At 40.6% G+C, this 18,621-nt stretch overlaps 1 protein-coding gene across 1 annotated transcript in view; it reads right to left on the bottom strand.

The window, feature by feature from the left end:
- The window catches only part of BRF1 (BRF1 general transcription factor IIIB subunit), a 171,580-nt gene that overhangs the window by 139,508 nt on the left and 13,451 nt on the right, over window positions 1-18,621 (bottom strand). Inside the window, exon 2 of the mRNA XM_005491815.4 lies at window positions 18,076-18,156. Within this exon, the coding sequence (XP_005491872.1) occupies window positions 18,076-18,156 (81 nt within the window). The remainder of the gene's footprint in view (window positions 1-18,075; window positions 18,157-18,621) is intronic.

Genomic DNA, 18,621 nt, shown 5'->3' with positions numbered 1-18,621 from the left:
ATGTTTGTGATGCCTTCCATTTATATGGCTACAATTTATGTATGGGATGTCATATATCAAAACTGTTTGGGATGAGGAAATTCTCACCAGACTTTGTTCTTCTCTGGAGCCCTGATCAGCCTAGAACAGAAGATTGAGAGCATGGCTGGGAAATAGAGGGTGGATGTTTAAAGACCCAGAGATTGAACTTAGAACCTTCACCTAATTATCAGACATGATTTGTTAAGAGAAAAGCAGAAGATCACCAGATCTCTGGAAGATGAGGGAAGTTTAAGCCATAAATAGATATAAGCATGAGTTCATGCTTAAGGGCTATTAACATGAAATTAAAGGAAAATATAAGCACTATGTTAACAGGACCTTACAACAAAACTCACTGGACCTCATAATAGTTTCCCAAGGGAACTGGTGGAAACTCCCAGTGCTTGGAACATATGAATCCAGTAAGGGCAAAACACAAGAAAAAAATCATGATATGGAATGATGCTACATAAGAGAAATGGGCTAAGATGATTTACTAGGTTAAAGGAAGTTCTTATGCTTTTGCAAAACTGTAACCTTCAGAGAGAGGCTGCTTTGCATGACAGAATCATTCTGTATTCTGAGTGGTCAGAACAAGGGAAGAAATCCCTCCACCCTTTCCTTCCCAAGTGGCCACCACTGCTGACTCTACATCAGCCTTGAGCCTGCTCAGTTTGACCCAGAACAGCACAGAGCCACTGTCAGCCCCACAGAACAGCCTGACCTGGACAGCAAAGATCCACCTACTCAAGTTTCTGCCTCTTAAATTCTTTTTCCAGTCACCATTCCATTCTAGTTTTCCTAAATTAAATATTTATTAAGTATTAAATGGCATTCATTATTTATTAAATATTGTATTAACAGCACATGCCACCAAAAGAACCCAAAAAATCTCAACATTTGTTCATGCAACAAAATCTGAGAAATCTTCTCCATAACCAAATCTTCAGATACCAACTTCCTTTGCTCTTCTAGGTGATCTACTTACCTCCTGTGTGCCAGTCCTTAGTAGTTGAAGAAAATTTTAGGTAAGCACAATTACATTTTTCTGTTCTTTGTGTGCTGGACCTCAAAGATCAATTACAAAAGGGCTTTTTCTGTGCAGCCTGACTCCAAGATAGGATGTGAGATCATCCATTAAACATACATATCCAAGACTAGATGCATTATTAATTCCTTTTCCTCTAGGTAATATGGTATGGTGAAAAATAGCTACCAGAGAACATACTGACTACTAAAGACTTAAACAGAAATCAGTGGATTTATGTGATGATTGCTATGTGGCATCCTAACAGATCTCATTAAAGGAGACATGGATTCTTCTCCCCTGATACTGCCACTGCTCCTACAGGATGCTCAGCACAAGAAAGAGTATTGATTGCAGCAAACCCCCAAAATATAGTTCTGAGACCAGCTGAGAGAATGATCTATTTTAATTTAATATTGCTCAGGTCTGACTACAGACAGGTCTAAATTTCACAGCATTTTCTGATTGGTGACAGTGGTTAGAAGTATTTTTTTTTTTAATAAGCTGACTATAAAACACAACCTGTCTCAGAGTTTCAATCAGGCAGGTGCTGTGAACACCAAAATGAGTTTTTTCTTTGACTTTGTGGAGCTGTAATCAAAGAAGCTGCCCTCAGGAATCGCTTAACATCAGCATCATCTTGTACCTAACTAACATATTGCTTCAATACAGTCCACAGACTAAATTCTATTTACTGACCTATTTCAAGATCCACAAAAATAAACAAACACTTCAATCAGCTGCCTGCCTCAGACCTGTTTATGCTACAAGCAGTTCCTCACCGAAGGCCTCAGAAGTTCTATTGCTACATTAATCAGCCTCAAGGACCACGTTCTCCCTCTGCAGAACAATTATAATCTGGCCCTTCCTACCTTTTGTATTTTACTGGAGTGTTATGAAAAGCAGACAGGCTGATGAAATTCTGCCTAGCTTTGTGCAAGACAGCCTTACATCCAGGTATCCTTGTCCCTGGCAGCTACAACAGCAACAGGACACAGCCAAGTTCACATTTTCCTATGGTCAAATGCCTACTGCACTGTCCTACAACAAGAAGCAGAGGTGCTGCTTTGTTTAACCCAGCTTTTATTATCTTGAGCACTCAACTCCCACTGAAAGCCATGCCCCCATGCATGGGAAGCTGAACTTGGCACAACCAAACATTTCTGAGGGCCTCAAATCAATCGTGGTTTTACCCTCCAGAAGCAGTGCCTGTTATCATTTTGAAATCAGAGCTCTCAAACTTTAACAACGTCTTCTTGCAAGTGGCTGTTGTTGTATCATCTCCCTTTCAGGCTTTCTGCAGACTGAATCAGGAATGGATTGCTGACACAAGGATCCTTCTTGGCTTGGCTTGGAGCTCCTGGAGGAGATGGAAAACCACACACGATCCCTGTGCTGAGCCATGGAGGCAGGTGACAGCCCCTGACTTGTGCTGCAAAATGCAGAGGAGACAATTCATTCCAAATGTACTTTTTAAAGAACTTGATTTTCGTTTCCATGTGGCTGCTTACATTCCCTTATGCTTCCCTCTTCTTCTGCTGAAGTTTTCTTAGGATATTGAATTTGGTATGCAATATTCAGTGTCACTGTAATCCCACAACTTGACTTTGCCGGCATGACAAATCAGTGTTTTTCAGAAATCCAAAACAACCTCAAAGCTTTTTTTCCCTCTATGTCAAAGACCATGATCAACATCAAGTTTCCTCTTCTTCTTACAGCTGGAAGCAAACACTGCAATGATCTCAGAATAAAATTTATCGTACATGTCAGATCAAAAAGCAAAGAGCAATGTTGGGGGTAACAAACTACCCACACATGCAGCAGGAAAACTGTGTACCTGATGGCAAAAAGAGCATCTGAGCACAGCTGTAATCCTGCAAAATGAACATTTTTTCCATTCCCAGTTCCCTCAGATCTATAGTAAGGTGCAAACTACCCTTGAGGAGACCATGTGCCATCAATGCATGGTGGACTCACCATGGACAGAGAACACAAAGAGACAGAAGTGTGTTTATGATCCACAGGGTGTCTCACAACTTTATTTTGACCAAAGCTACAGATACCCCTTTGCTCTCTAGAAAGAAGCTGGCAGCAAGCAAGAGTTAACTTTTAGTGTAGGGCCAGCTGGAACAACACAGACCACTCAGACAACAAACGTCACCTCACAAGCACCCTGGATTTGTTCCAAAAATCACTTGAAAAGTGGTATTCTTTCTTGACACACTCAAGGACTGATTCAGCTTGCACCAGAAGCAGTATTTTTTTTTTCTAGTGCTTGTCAGGAACCATAGTTTCTAAATCTACTTTGAGATGCCTTTGAATAGTCTCAAGATACGCATTTTCCCACAGTATCACTAAGCAACCTTGTAAATTATTTTCCTTGTATTTAATTTTAAAAACAAGACTTCATGTAGCTAAATATGTCAGATTATTTCCCCACCTCCTACCTTCTAAAAAGAAGAAACCTTTAGATATAGAAAATTTTTTTAAGGTGGAAAGGGACTGCATTTGCAAAGCTAGTCACCCACATTAGCACTGCTGTGAAATCACAAGATTTCTGCTGACATTCAATAATTTTATTTCTAGCTATTTTCCCTGAGCTTTCACAATGAGGGAGCAAGCAAACAAAACACCTGCTTGGATTTGGCAAGTTGCATGGGGTTCAGGATAATAAGGCAACCCCTCTAAAATCTCCTAATTTATAGATGCTGATTTGCTGACAATAGGAGGACAGCTTCATCCTCACCCTTGAAAATGAGGATGAATTTGGATTAGCAAATTGTGAGGATTCATCCCACATTTAAAATGGAGGCTGGTAATTAGAGAGGAGTGAATGATAAATTAAGAGCTATTAGTGATTTACTGCATTTTCAAATAAAGTCTGTTTTCCTCTCTTCACTCCACAGCAAATGTAGGGTAAAAAGCAGGAGAGAACACACAAAAACCTCAGCCTGAAGACTAAATTCAACTGGACAGCCATGACTTCTCCAAGCAGCATCAGCCACTGTCTCACCACCCTAAAATGGAAGAATTTCTTCCTAATATCTAATCTAGACCTAACCTCCTTCAGCTTAAAGCCATTCCCTGTTGTCCTGTCACTACATGCCATGAGCACAGACATCCATCTCCTGATCTAATTTACAAATTGTCTTTTCCCATGTAAAACTATTTCTGTGCATCTGAGCTTGCACACAATGCACACGTGCCCAATAAAAGCAGGAATGCATCAACTGGCTCTGTCAAACTCTAGAAATAATACCAGGATGACTTTTAAGGATGATCACCCATGCTTCAGCACCTGTGCAAATCCATCAGAGTGTTGGCTGGAAACCACAATATTTATGTCTCCCTTTTAGACAAAATAATGTGATGCTTTCTAAAAAGGAAGGACATTGAAGGTGGCTTTGTCTTACACATCAATTTTGTAAGGACAGGAAACAAAAAAGCAACCTCAGGTTCCATAGGTCTATATTGTTACCCAAAAAGCCCTCAAGCCTCAGACCAGACCTAATGACCAGTGTCTGCAGAGCAACCCATTCTCAGAAATTCATCCTAAGTGGATGGACTACAAAACAAAGCAGCAAATTCATGATTCCTACTGTAAAAATGGACAGAGTGCTTTTCCTGACTACTGATTTAAAAGAGCAATCAAGAAGCACATCTAATATAAATATATATATATAATACCAAGATACAATGGAAACACTAATCAATACTTTCTCTCTAAGGAATGACAGCCATACAGGAGAAGGTGTGGGTGTAATTCCTGTACATCCTAAGTGATTCCACAAACCCAGAAACTCAGAAACTGGAGCTGTGACCCTAATCTGCTTTCTTAATATTATGCATTTCATAACATACCACCCAAAAGTACAAATAATCAACTGAATGACATTAGGGCACACAAAGGAAGAGTTTACGGTTTTCTTCTAAAAATGCCATTTCTAACTGATTTTATTAAAAATGCATTTATATGCTCATTCACATAATGTAACTTCTTAGGGAGTCACACATTTGGATATAATTAGCCACTTGGTTTGTGGCATTCAGTGCTAATGACCCTTCTTTGAAGAAAGATCCATGTTTGATTTTTCTATTGTTCCAACTTAAGAGAAGCCTCTTTGGGTTGAAAAGGCAGGAATCCTCTGAACTGACATTAAACACCTAAGTAATCAATGGCCTTTCCAATTAATTTTCACTGTGTTTGTTTGGGACAGCTTTGTTGTAACAGCATGAAGGCTTTAAATCTTGATGATTAAAGCCATCTTCTAGCTACATACTTGGTGTCCCAAGCAGTAATGCCAAGCAAAGACAGCTCCTGCTGACAGCCAGGGCAGGTTTACACAGCATGGATCAAAACCAGCCTTAAGTATGCTAAACCCAGCCTGCCACAATGGAGCCTGGGCTTAAGGAGACCTTCTCTCTCTGTTTTTTAAGTGTCATTTGCTTATAATGTCTATTAGAAAACAAAGTTAAAAGAAAAATCACTGTGTAGGAAATAATTTCATTCATTTTTCAAGCGCTACATTCTTAATGTAGGAAATTACATCTAAAATTACAGCAATAACAATGCCTTCAGGAGGGGTATGCATTTGAGAATTCTTCCCCCCCTCCTGCAATTACTTAAACTTTTTTCATTTTTATCTACATGTTTAGCACTACTTAGGTTTAGTCTAAGTAGTACAGCCTAGTATTTAGCTGTTTTTATTGTCCAAAATGATTCAATTATTTCAGTACAAAGAGGGGGAAAACATCTTCATCTAAAGGGAAGAGTTTGCAACTTTAAACTCATGATTCCCCATTCCACATTTTACCATAAACAACCAGTTCTGCAAAGCCTTAGGAAAAAAACAACTTTCTTTACAACTCTTAATTACTTTGCAACTGTTGAGGGGGAAAAATGACTACATTTTATATGTATGTTGCAAAGTTTTTTTTCTAAATAAGAGAAAAAGCATTACATTTACTGAAGACATTGAAAAGAAATGGTGCATTAGGAGCCTGGATTTCTTTTTTTTTTAAAGAGAGTCTTTCCACAGCAGACTGGAGTTCTTCCCTTCCAAATTCACCAGGTTAAATTACATCTCATTCATTAAACAGGTTATGTCCAGCTTGTGAAGAGACTGTTTTAGCAAAAGAGAAATGCTGAAAATTCAATATTTGCATATTACACTCCTTCACTCCTTACTGCAAGCCTTCATAATCTCAGCATCCAAGAAGGAATCACACTGGCTACAGCCCAGACATGGTCCCACACGGCCGGCACCCAACCTCCTAAATTATCCCACAAAACATTTTTACATCAAACATGGTCATAAACCATGTGAGAGAAAATTCTGCTCTGAGCAGCTCTCACAAGAGCAACCAAAATTTTTCAGGAAATGTTCTACTTTAAAGACATGGGTAAAGAAAGAAATTCTCTTTCTCACCACTCCTCCCATGAAATTACACTTGAATAAGTATGGCAATGACAGAATTGAAACTTATTTTCCAGGCATGTTTTGAGCAGTGTGTAACAGCACCATCTGGTGATTGAGGCTTTACAGGATTTTGAAAACATCCACTAAGTTCAGGCATAACCATCAGCACAGAAGAACAGCTTTTAAATCTGGGTATAATTTGGCTTTTTTTTCCATTAAAAATACATGCAATTTTTACCAGCAAATGATACAATTTTGTGATTCTGTTGAAAAATTAATCAAACTCCTCAGGCCTAACATCAGCTGACTTCTGATGGTAAGTGTGGAAAACTCTTGCCATAGGAACACTCAGTTGAGTAAAATACAGTAATTGGTTCAAACGTTTGAACATATTAGGTTAACCAAATGATTGTTTAAAGGTTTGCTTTGTAGTTCAGACAGATAGAAAAGCCAACTCAGAACCAGAAACAGTCAAGCCTGGGTTAATGAAATATTTGAAAAATATTAAACTGGATGTCTTGTATGCTATATTTTCTAAACTGATTAATATATAAATAGAATTAGCATCTTGGTCATAAAAAGCATTACAAATTTTCCTGCTGCTCCACCGAAGGATCGCAGAACATCTAATACACATTGCTGGAAAAAATCCTTAGGGATCCTGCAATGAAAATGTGCTCCCCAAAGATGTCATGAGCGACAAGAATTCTATTAGAGCTGAGCATTTCTTCTTCATCACTCCTTTTAAGTTGTGACTAAATTAGCACAGCCTGCACACTCCGGGGTGTGTGCTGGGAGGAGGCAGGGGGAGAAAACGGAAGATATCAAGGCCTGAGGCACTTCAAGCGGAGAGCATCCATCTGCCAGCAGCAGTCAATGAACAGAACATTGCTAAAAAGTCTCCCCACTCACATTAAGTCAAGCCAAAAGAACAGAAAACACCTTCCTTCACACTGACTGTGCAGGACTGACTGCACAGGACAGTGAGTTATAAATAAATGTTTAAAAAACACTAAGAGAAAAAAGGCGAGCGAGGAGCTCAGTGCGCAGCGCTGCGTTCAGCCTCTCGTGCTGCAGAAGGGGTTCAGGAGGCTCCTGCTCATCTCTGCGTCACCCACTCCCTCCTCCAATCTCTGGTGCCATGTGAAGGAGTGAAATGATAAAAGGAAAACAAGGGTTGGTTTTTTTTCTCTCTCTTTATTTTGCTTGTGAAAGCCAGATCTTCTCACTGCCCCATAAAGAGGAGCATTGCCAAGCTACAGCCCAGCATATCTGGATGAAGGGGTGGGAAGGGGCAGCTGAGGGATGGCAAAGGCTGGGATTGAACTGGCTCTGCTGTTACAAGGTGGGGTGGACTCCAGAGCTGCAGGTTCTAATGGCAAAAGCACCCAGAGTTCCCAGCCCTTTACACAACAGCTCCTCCCACCCACACACTGCACCAAAGCAGGCCTTGGGCTGACAGCACGACCTGCAGGCAGGGCCGCAACCACCCAGCCCAAAGAGAACTTGCTTGTGGGCTCAGAGCTGTTGCTCAGGCTGGGGCCAGAGTTCGGTTTTGAGGTTTTTGGTGGTTTCAGGGGGCTGACATAGGTCAGTCTGCTAATAAGTTTGCTGGTGTGGCTGTACTGGATACAGGAAGCTCCCACTGACACGCATTTCACACCTGATACAGAAGCTCAGCAGTTTCTGAATTTTTTCTGTTGTTATTTCTACAGAACTCAAGAAGTTTAATGCTGTGGTCATCATTTCAGAAAAACAATCTTCCAAAAAAATGTATTAGCTCCAAAAGCAAATCACACTTGTAGACCCTCAGGCTTAGGGAATGCTTTCCCGTGCTGCCATATCGCCAGCACTCCAGTTTATTCCACAGAGCAAAACAAAAAGCACTTTCAACACATGACAAGAATCAGCACTATCAGAGATCACAGCATTATAAACCAAAAACAACCTTCCTCCTCTCAAGTTTTGAGCCACAATGCCTATAAAATGACACAGACACTTCAAAACTCACATTTCAATGTTTAGGACAGCCCTACGCTACAAAAGTGACATACACATTCTTTCATTATCAAAAAAGAAAGCAGCAGTTACATGGAACTTAAACCAAAGCTGTATTACCTGGAGTGTTACCTGCTTGTCTGACAACATTGCAAAGTTAAAATGGCTTAATTCAGATGCTTGTTAGAAGAAATTTAGCTCTGAAATTTATAGATATTACTAGAGGGGGAGGAAGGAGAGAGGTAGTCACCTATTTTCTGCCACACTCTATAAGAAGGAAGATAAACCTATTAATATCCAAGTTCATTTCCTTGTGAACAGTACTATAAAAAGTAAATGTTTTAAAAAACATTAGCCTACTAGGTAAACTATCTTTAACTAAAGAATTGCTCTCAAGAGAAATGACAAGTTTCAATTACCTACACAAGGCTGCAGGGGGATAAATCTCCATCAGTGAATCCCACAAATGGGATCAGTATCATGCTACTCTGTGTCACAGAGGAACTGGCAAATTTAAGAGACAAATTTGGAAATAAAAAAGGCCAAAACTTAAATATCCAAGCCAGAAATTTCACAAGTGTGCAGAACTTTAGAGGGCATTTCTTCTCTTGTTTGATAAAATGAAGGAGAGATTTGTGCTTCCCTGCCACAAGAGTTCTCTTGCCCACAGCCAGCTAATAAACCAAGAGACAGAGCAGCGACCAGAGAGGAGACAGAGCAAAGGAGCCATGAAAGATGCTTTTAACTCCAGAGTCACAAACAGGCCAGTTCAAAGCACCTGAACATGCAAATATTTCTAGTTATTAGTTAAGTCAACCCAAGTCATGTTAACTCATTTGATTAAAACTGCAATTTTATTTTTTTTCAACTTCAAAGACGACCTTCAAATTTAAAAGAAAAAGTAACAACAGAGACTGTTCTCAGTCACAGGACAATCCCTCGGTTTGCTCAGACACATACAGACTGAACCAACACCTCTGAGGAATTTCAGAAATGCCTTTTCTAATTTTTCCCTTTTCTGGCTAAGCAAACACAGGAACAACGTTAGGAAGACCAGCAAAGCTTGACTCACATATTTCTACCCAGTGGGCTGCTGTGCTCAAAGTTTTAAGTTGTCAGTCAGCCTCTGGGCAAAATCTGGGCATTATCCCTAGCAGATCCTCTACTCTTAAAGGATCCCAGATCTTCTTAGAAACATAAGAGATCTCATTAAAGGACACATGGACTCTTCTCCATTAAACTGTCCCTGTAAGGATAAAGAGCAGATCAAAAGTATCTCCAAAAAGCATCTCTTTATTCATCATTCCCCAGCGAAACACAAAAATGGCCAAGATTTAAGACAATAAAAATTTTCAAATTTCAACTCAAGTAGAAACTAATTAATCAATGTATAACCAAAAGGTCATCCCTGATCAGCTGATGAACTCAACTGGTCTTTTAAGAAAAGAAACTGGAGATGATGAAGGACAGGATCTCATCAGCAAAATGAGACTGAAGAGCTTTTCCATGTGCCTGAAGAGAAGCCAGAGTACCAAGCAGAGGGATCCCAGCTTCCTCAGAGGCCTCTGACTCAAACTCTAGAGTAACAGGGAAACAGGCAGGGAAATACAATTTTCTGCTTTTACCCAAATCCTTCAGTAACTCATGCTGGCTAAAGAGTAGGTTTTCTGCACCGGAGGTTTTTTGTTTGCTTTCCTTAAGTGTTTTTCCTATCTCTGCAAGTCTTTGCTGATTAGTGCAGTTGTCTGCAAACCCTGGAACACAAAGCTCTGAGAAAAGTGTGCAAGATACTGAGACACCCAGAAGATTCAGCCACCAGGGAGTCCAGCATCAAGCTGTGGAACTTACCAGAGCCTGCACTGAAGCAGAGGACCAGGAAAGCCCACACTTACTGATATCCAGGCAAGTCTCAGAAGCACAGAGGTCCAGCAAGCTGGAGGTCAAACACAACAGCCCAGTAACACCAGGGAAGTTCCCTGTCGAATTGTTGTCTGATCAGTAACAGCAATCACAAATGTGAAAGAGCAAACAAGCAGGGAAAACAACATTCCTTTAAAAATTGTTTGATGAAGAAGTTAAGGACCAAAGAATTAGCATTCCAGGTCACAATTTTTCTGCATTCCTGGCTATGGAGCATGTTCTGATGAGACAGAAAGAGTAATGAAAGTCAAGAAACACTTATTCAAGAAACAAATATGTGAGTGTTATGGCTAGGACACATCCATGGTTTAGCAGATGCTGGAGAGGGTGGATCTACAAGACAGGAGGAAAGAAAGCTGTGAGTGGCCTCAGTGGGAAGAAGTTTGAACTTGTTAACATGCAAAAGGCCAGAACAGTTGGATGCAATTTGTAGTTCAGTTTTGGCCATGTTAACTCTATGTCAACAAGGAGATACACAAATACAGACAGATTCAGCAGACACCAAAGCCTACAATCCATCACCCTTATCTTCAGAGATGAGTGACTGGGCTTAGTCAATATAGACTTCCTTTCAGTGAGTGAAGAGAAACAGACGCTCCAGAGAATGAGTCATTGACTTCCTTTCGGATTAAATTAATCACACCCTAAATCTGTCTGCCTCTATGCACAGCCTCTGAAAGGAGATGAGAAACAGGAGCTCGCACAGACATCCAAATTTTACCACCCATGTCCAGCCATGACATGGGACTAGATGGAAGAGGTATGTTGAGGTTGAAGAAGTTTACCAAGGGGAAAGGTTGCACTTGAAACATCAACCAGCAAACAAAACAAACAACAAAAATCCACCACCCAATCAAACACACTCATACATGAAAAACATGTAATATCATCCCAAATGAAAATGAGAAGATGCCCCCTTATCCTCAAAGGGAGATGGGGAAAGTTAACAGGAAATGTGAAGATGAAGGAAATGGATGAGAGAGAAATTGCTAATGGTAGGAAAGGACTTGTAAGGGACAAGGCAGTAGGGAGATCAAAGGGTAAAACTGAAGCAATGGGTTGGCTAGAAGAGGAAGTCTTTCAAAGCCTTAGTGAGTAAAGAAATTGAGGAAGATATGAGGCAAAACCAGCAAAGGAGAACTTTAAGCAATGATTAGTTTAAAAGACAACAAGAGAAAACTCAATGTGGTGCTAATAAACACAGAGATGAGAGGATTAGGATTAGCTTCTATCACAACAGAAATGAAGGCAAGGACAAGATGATGGCAGAGAGCCTAGACCAGAAGTTTCATTATTCAATCAAAGCCAAGGACAGGAATTGATACAGGAGGAAGAGTCAAAGAAAAGATTGCATCTAAGGAAGGACACAGTCTGGAAGACTTCAAAGCCTATGCACAGCTGCAAAACTACAAATTCACTGGGGAGTTCCAGACACACTGTGGAGCAGCTCACGTGTCTGGAGTAAGGAGATGGATGGTGACAGGCTGCACAAGGACAGACAGGGAAGGTGACAGGGATTCATTCTATACAGAGGAACTGCCTGAAAGCCTGAAGCTGCTGAAAAATGAGTGACAGGCCAATAAAAAGTAAATAGGTCTGGATGAGAGGCAAGGCCAAAAGAAACAGTCACGAACACCTGCCATAGACCATCTGATCCTGAGGATGAAGCTTTCTTTGGAAAGCAGGAAGACCTCCAGGTTCTCATGGTGAACTGGATCCACCCCAGCAGCTGCTGTGAGGAACCACAGGGGGTCACAGGCAATCCAGTGGAATTCCAGAGCACATCAGGAACAGGTCAAGCAGAAGCTGGGATACACCCACCACTCTTTGGAAAGGAAGAAGTGGTGGAGGGTGTAAAATCTGATGGCAGGCTTGGTTGCAGCAACCCAAGACAAACAAGATCTTAAGGGGTGTGAGGAAGATGGGTAACATAATTACAACACTGGATTTCAGAGGGCTTCAGTTTGTTCCGAGAACAGGTAGGCAACCCTCCATGGTAAAGACTGAGCAAGGGCTCCCTTAAGCACAATCTACACACACAAGTTAATTGGACTTGATGGCATACATCTGAGAGTGCAAAGGGAGACAGTAGAAAGAGCAATCTCCAACACCTTCAAAAAGCTGTAGCAATTTGAAGAGGTTCTCTCTGACTTGAAGGCAGCAAGCATCAGGCTTCTCTTCCAGAGGAAGTAGGACTCCAAAGGCGAGTCAGGCTCCTCTCAGCCTCTTGGAAGGCTACAAATCTACCTGGAAACCATTTCCAGACATGCAAAACCCAAGAATGCAACCAGGAATTGCCAGCACAGATTCAATGAGCGTAGATCATGCCCAGCTGCAACAGCCAGAATGCAGTCAAGAGAAATTCTAACTACAGCTCTTCCCTCATCCCATTTCATCCTTCTCCCTGGTGGCCAAATTGCAGAGATCTGGACAAGACCAGTGAACAGCAACTTGAGTGAGAGGTTGGCCTGGTTCAAAGAGTAGTGCTCAGCACTTTCACCATCAGACTTACACTGAGATCAATACTGTTTAATGCCTTCATTAACAACATGAACAACAGGCCAGGAGGTTTCCTTTGCCAGCCTACAATGACATCCCATTGGAACAGTGGCCATATGCTGATGGGCAGAGCCACTATTCAGAGAAATCCCAAGATGCTGCAGAAATGAGCAGACAGAAGCCTCATGAGCCAAATGCAATTTTTCTGCACCTGGGACAGAAAAATTGCAGGACAAAAACACAGGCTGGGGACTGTTTGCCTTTTTTGCAGACAAGGGTCTAGGTTCCTCATGGACAAAAAGCTGAACATGGCTCAGCAGCACCCAGTCACAGCAGTGAAGGTTCATTTCATCCCAGAGCCACATTATTAAAACTGCAGCCAGCAGGTCCACAGAAGTGATTATCATTCCCTGTTGAGCACTTATGGACTATATTTAGAGTACTTTGTCCAGTTCAGGGCTCCTCTGCAGAAGAGGCACTGGCATATTGGAGCAAATCCAGCAGAGAGTCCCTGTGATGATTTGGAGACTGCAGTACATGGATGAGGCTGACAGATGAATTTGCTGAGTCTCAAGAAAGCTGGAGAGGGAGAATTCTCTTTGGTGCCTTCAGCTTTGCAGGAGGAGGTTATAAAGATGCAGCCAGAGCTGCATCACCAGAGATGTACAGCAATAGGACAAGAGGCAAGAGTTGCATTTCATCAAAATAAGCTCTAACTTGACACAAGGAAAAAAATTCCTCACAGTGAGGGTAGCCAACCATTGGAAAACAGGTTGTCCAGGGAAAGTCTGTTCTATCCTTCCTTGGTAAAAACTGGAGCTCAGCTGCTCTAGGCCCTCAGCAGCTTAATACAACTTCAAAGCCACCGTTTTGTCAACCCCCAGAGGTCTCTTCCAATCTCAGTTATTCTAGAATTCCACTAATCTCCCTTCCCTTGCTGTTCTAGTTTTGCTCTCTGCTCCTCCCCTTTGAATACTTCTGTTCTTCACATGTGTAATATATTGTCCTTTTTTTTAATTCACAATGTATGGTTCTGGCAGGAAGCAGAACCTTCCATAATCACTTGTAACAAACCAGCTATAAAATGAATGATGACAACAAATGTTAAAGAATTAAACAAATAGTTTAAATGCAAACAGTAAAAAATGCATTACAGACCATCTTCAGAAACACTTTCCCATTTAGCATTAAAATACTGTTAGCTATGTTTTGGTATTTAAGAGGACAGAGGGAAACACACATTCATTTAAAGAAATAACTAAATCCAGCACAACAGTTCAGAAATTGGATTAAGCTAGATGCAGCTGCAATCTTCAAACTTAGTTTAGACCAAATTCGAGTATTTGCAGCTGAAACTTTCAATAATCATATAATATATATAATCATGCTATTGCCCCTCCTTCCCCTGTCCCTTTTCTTTTTGGTCACTGAAGACTTGAAAGTATCAGAGCTCCAAGTCAAGAACAACTCCCCTGTAACGACGACTCTGACACTGATACAGTGAGAGCAGATTGCCTGCAAGGAAACAAGAATAAACTGGCTATTTAGAGAGATTATGTAATGCAGCACAGAACTGTAAAATGGGATTTAAAGAGACATCAGTCTGCATTTCAGCTCTGGAAGTAAATGTAAGTGTTGGCCAATACTGTAGAAATTTGAAGAGGCTCAGGAATAGAGGAAGATGTCTTCTCAAAGAGTCTCCCCTCTGAGCTGTATTTTACTCATAATTCTTCTTTTTCAGAAAAACAGTAGTATTTAGCTATTTTGCCATATCCATTCAAACAAAGTTGAAGCTGAAACACCACATCATCTCACAGATGTCCAGGTTTTTACTACAAAAATGAGGTCTGTATGTACAGATGCAAAACATTTTGTGGGCCTGAGCCTGTTGAACTTGTGGCGCTTCATACACTCAATTAGCACAGTACTGCACTCTGAAAATCAAAGTGATTATGAACAAATACAACAGTATTAAATCTTCTCTGCATAAATATTTTAGCAAGTGTAAACAAGACTCCAGTTTCTGTAAGCAGCCATTCCCAAACAAACACACACAAACATCAGCTGGTTCAGAAAAGAAAGGGAGAAACTGAACAGCCATGCCCTGCTGCATTATAAATAGTGAGGAAAGGTACAGCAAAGACATGTGTGGTAAGGAGGACTAGTGCTGTGTAATGGACACTCTTACACAAACCTGAAAACTACAAAATGGTCAGGGTTTGCCCATGGCTTTGTTTAGAGCATAAATATACATATTTATAAAAACACCAACACACACCATGATTCTGTAGAAGAGTCCAGAACTAATGAGCAGTTGCTGGGAGATTTTACTTTTGCATTTCTTCACTTTAGAATGCATGGAAAAGAAAGTTATTACCTTAAGCATTCTAATGCAAAACTGTTCTTCATCTACTTCTAAACATCCTTTCATTAAAAGCCTCAAAAAAGAGCAGCATCATACACTCAGCCAAGCCCAGCTGCTTTGCTGGTAATTAAGTAAGAGACAGCGAGTCCAGATCACCTCCCCTGGAAAGACAGACTTTACAGTAAAGAAGAATTTGGCCCAAAGCACATGGGGAAGGAGTGGGGGGAAGCAGGGATAGCAGGGGAGGTGGTTGGTTTTTAAAACCCAGCAGTCCTGCTCCATGGCTGGACTTTCCCTGCAGGTTGCTGGCGAGCAGAGCAGGCGCAGAGCGAGCGCTGCCAGCGCTCTCGGACCACACACGGCTCTCAGCTGCTGCCCAGCACTCTGGGGACTCATCCACTGCCCAGCCCTGCTTCCCAGGCCCGGCTCTCCCCTTCAGCAGGAGCACTGAGAGCACAGGAGAGAAGAAGGCAGCAGCAGCAGCCCTGATGTAAGAGCCACCAGGGCCGCCCGCGCTGGCTGTCCTGTGCCAGCATCCCCGCAGGAGCGAGTTCAACACCTCACCTGCAGCACAGCTCACTTTGGAAATGCCAGCACAGTGGCACCAGCAAATAAATAAGTAGCTCAGCATTTTTTATAACTGTTCAGTTTTCATACAGCCAACTAGCAGTGCACTTCAGTTTCACTGAATGAACAACTCCGTACCTCTCCTTTAAAACACGTCCACTTACCTTGCTACGCTTTCAAGTCTAACCATGATGGACATTTAACATAATTTCACCCCCAAAAAAAAAGCCATGATCATGGGCCCACAATGACAGGGTGAGATTTTATAAGCTCACTGCCATAGCTCAATTTGCAATTAAAAACTATGTAAAGCCAGAAGTGTGATTAAAAGCAGCAGACAACCGGCTCATTATTCAGCGACAGAAAAGAAAAGGCTTTCAAACACCAATTGCTCTACCTGAAATATCAGCTGCTGTTGTCATGCCTGGGACTGAGCAAGAACATCACTTAGCTCGCTGAAAAGAACTTTCCCAGAGATGGATTGGCAGCATGACAAATGCAGGTTGGCTACAGAAATCAAAGACCAAACACTTGCTCCTTATATAAAGGATAGAAACAGGGGAAAAAAAATAGAAGAAAACCTGCAAAGAGCTTCAGAGAGGTATAACTAAAAAGACAATTTATTTTCCTGTTTCAAGACTGTTTGGGAGATAAGTTCATGTAAAGCAAGTAAATGTTCTTGTGTATGATGCTGATATACTTCAGCCAAGTCACAATCACTGTTTTTGATCAGGGAGGCCCCCCACACAAAAGCTGTGGGCAAGGAAGATGCTCAGACATATTCCCCAGCAAACACTCGTCCAAGAAAAAGCTGTGTTTAGATTCTAGAGAAACGCCTACACTCTCTTTACTTGTGATTACCTTTTGGCATAACCAAAAGGGCTTGTGAAGGATTCAAACACTCCACGAAGCAACAAGACAGATTTCCTTCCATCAGCATTTTACTTTTTACAATTACAGACAACTGTGAAGTTCTTATGCACAAAAAGCCAATTTATTTTTAAAATGCCTGTTCAAAATTACAGTTTTGATTAAAGTGCCTTAATCCAAAACCAGACTTCATTAAGTTTAGTGGCTTTATCCAACTGCTTATATAGGTTACATGTTAGACAGGAAATTTAAAATTCCAAAGACAGTAACTTCAGACCTGACACTGACACTAGCTCACCTAAAGTGCAAGCTTTACTGTGCCAAACAAACAGGGCTCAATACTCTAAAGTAAAAACAGCTGAATAAAACATCCTGTATATAAAACAACCTGCATATGTATCAGCTGAATAATGCTGAGTAGAGTGATCTGACTATACTTCAATCACACAGATCAATCCTAGCCTCTCTATACCTATGAAGATTTAATACCAGATCAATCTTACTCTTCATATACCTACAGAGGCATAATATAGGCAAGATTTTTTCTGTGTTGAGTTGCAAATGCAAGACTAATTTAGGAAAATACCTTTCTCTAAAATATCTCCCCCAAATGAGTACCTTATCATAAAACCCATTTACATCCATAGTTAATTACATGTCAGCTTCTGAGACTTTGCTATGACAGTCCATCAGCTGTCATCTCCAGGAGTCATGAGACAGGAGTATTAATTAACCAAAAAATGACAACTCCTGTCCCTTGATATGAGCAACAGCAAACTGGAAGACCATTCTGCACCTGGAATAAAAGCTGGATTTATTCACCCTCTTTAAAGAGTGTAGAATATGGAGAACTCAATTAAAATGTAAAGCATGTAATGAGAATATTTATTTTAATGTCATCTGTACGCTAAAACCTTTTTTCCATTTTTCCTCTCTCTAGTCAATGATCCCATATTAAGCACATGATTACTTATATGCATTATCTCACACTTGCATTGCTTAAGACCAAAAATATTTGAAGAATTATACTTTTAAATAAACATGAATAAAGTATTCCAAGAAACCTGAAAATGGACTAAATAAAAAGCCACAATAGGTTTAACAGATCATAAAAAGGTGCAATGGGCATGTCAACCTTGAAAAAGCCCTTTTAAACCACAGTAATATTGTCAGGTGCCATTATCCTTTGTCAGTCAGCCACATGAACTCATAAATCAGGTGCAGCAGCCAAATGAGAGCACAATGAAAAATCAGCACTAAGCAGACTTGTCCACTGAATAATGAGGGGCCTGCCAAGGTTTTGAGGTCACATTCAGAACTAAAAATTAATTGTATCAACCATATTAATAAAAAGAATTTATATCAGCAAGACTAAATTTTGCTAGTACCATTCTGTAGAGTTTTTGCTCGTGACTCCTTTCCCAGGTTGGCGTGGAATCCTCCTCCTAAAGTCGGTGTTTTCCCTGCACCTATTAGGGAAAAAAAATAAACACCAGACATGTCAAAGAGAATAACTTAATTAAAGTATTAAAATAAAACTTATTTTGCCAATATAGTGGGTATCTGTATCATCTACGACATGCCAAACTACATTAAGAAGGTCTTAAAGTATTTAAGACATCAAGTACCAATACTGTGCAAATTATTTCTTTCTTGGGATATCATAATAATTACATGGCTCCATAAACTCTCCCAATCTCAGTTCCAAAGAAACTACAAAAAATCTCCCAATGTCTATTTTAAGCAGAACATGAAAATCAGTACTGTAAAACATTTCTCAAAATAACGGAGGAAAAAATTGCTTAGTTAGTATTTTTGTCTGAAGAATATTCAATGAAGAATTTACAGAATTCTAATAGGTAATTATTGGCTTTACAGAATATAAAACATGTTTAGCATTCAATAATGACTGTGTTGGCTACTACAGCCATAAC

Source organism: Zonotrichia albicollis, chromosome 6 (genome assembly GCF_047830755.1).
Source record: "Zonotrichia albicollis isolate bZonAlb1 chromosome 6, bZonAlb1.hap1, whole genome shotgun sequence".
Classification (NCBI taxonomy): Eukaryota; Metazoa; Chordata; class Aves; order Passeriformes; family Passerellidae; genus Zonotrichia; species Zonotrichia albicollis.
This window is presented reverse-complemented; position numbering and strand designations above follow the sequence as displayed.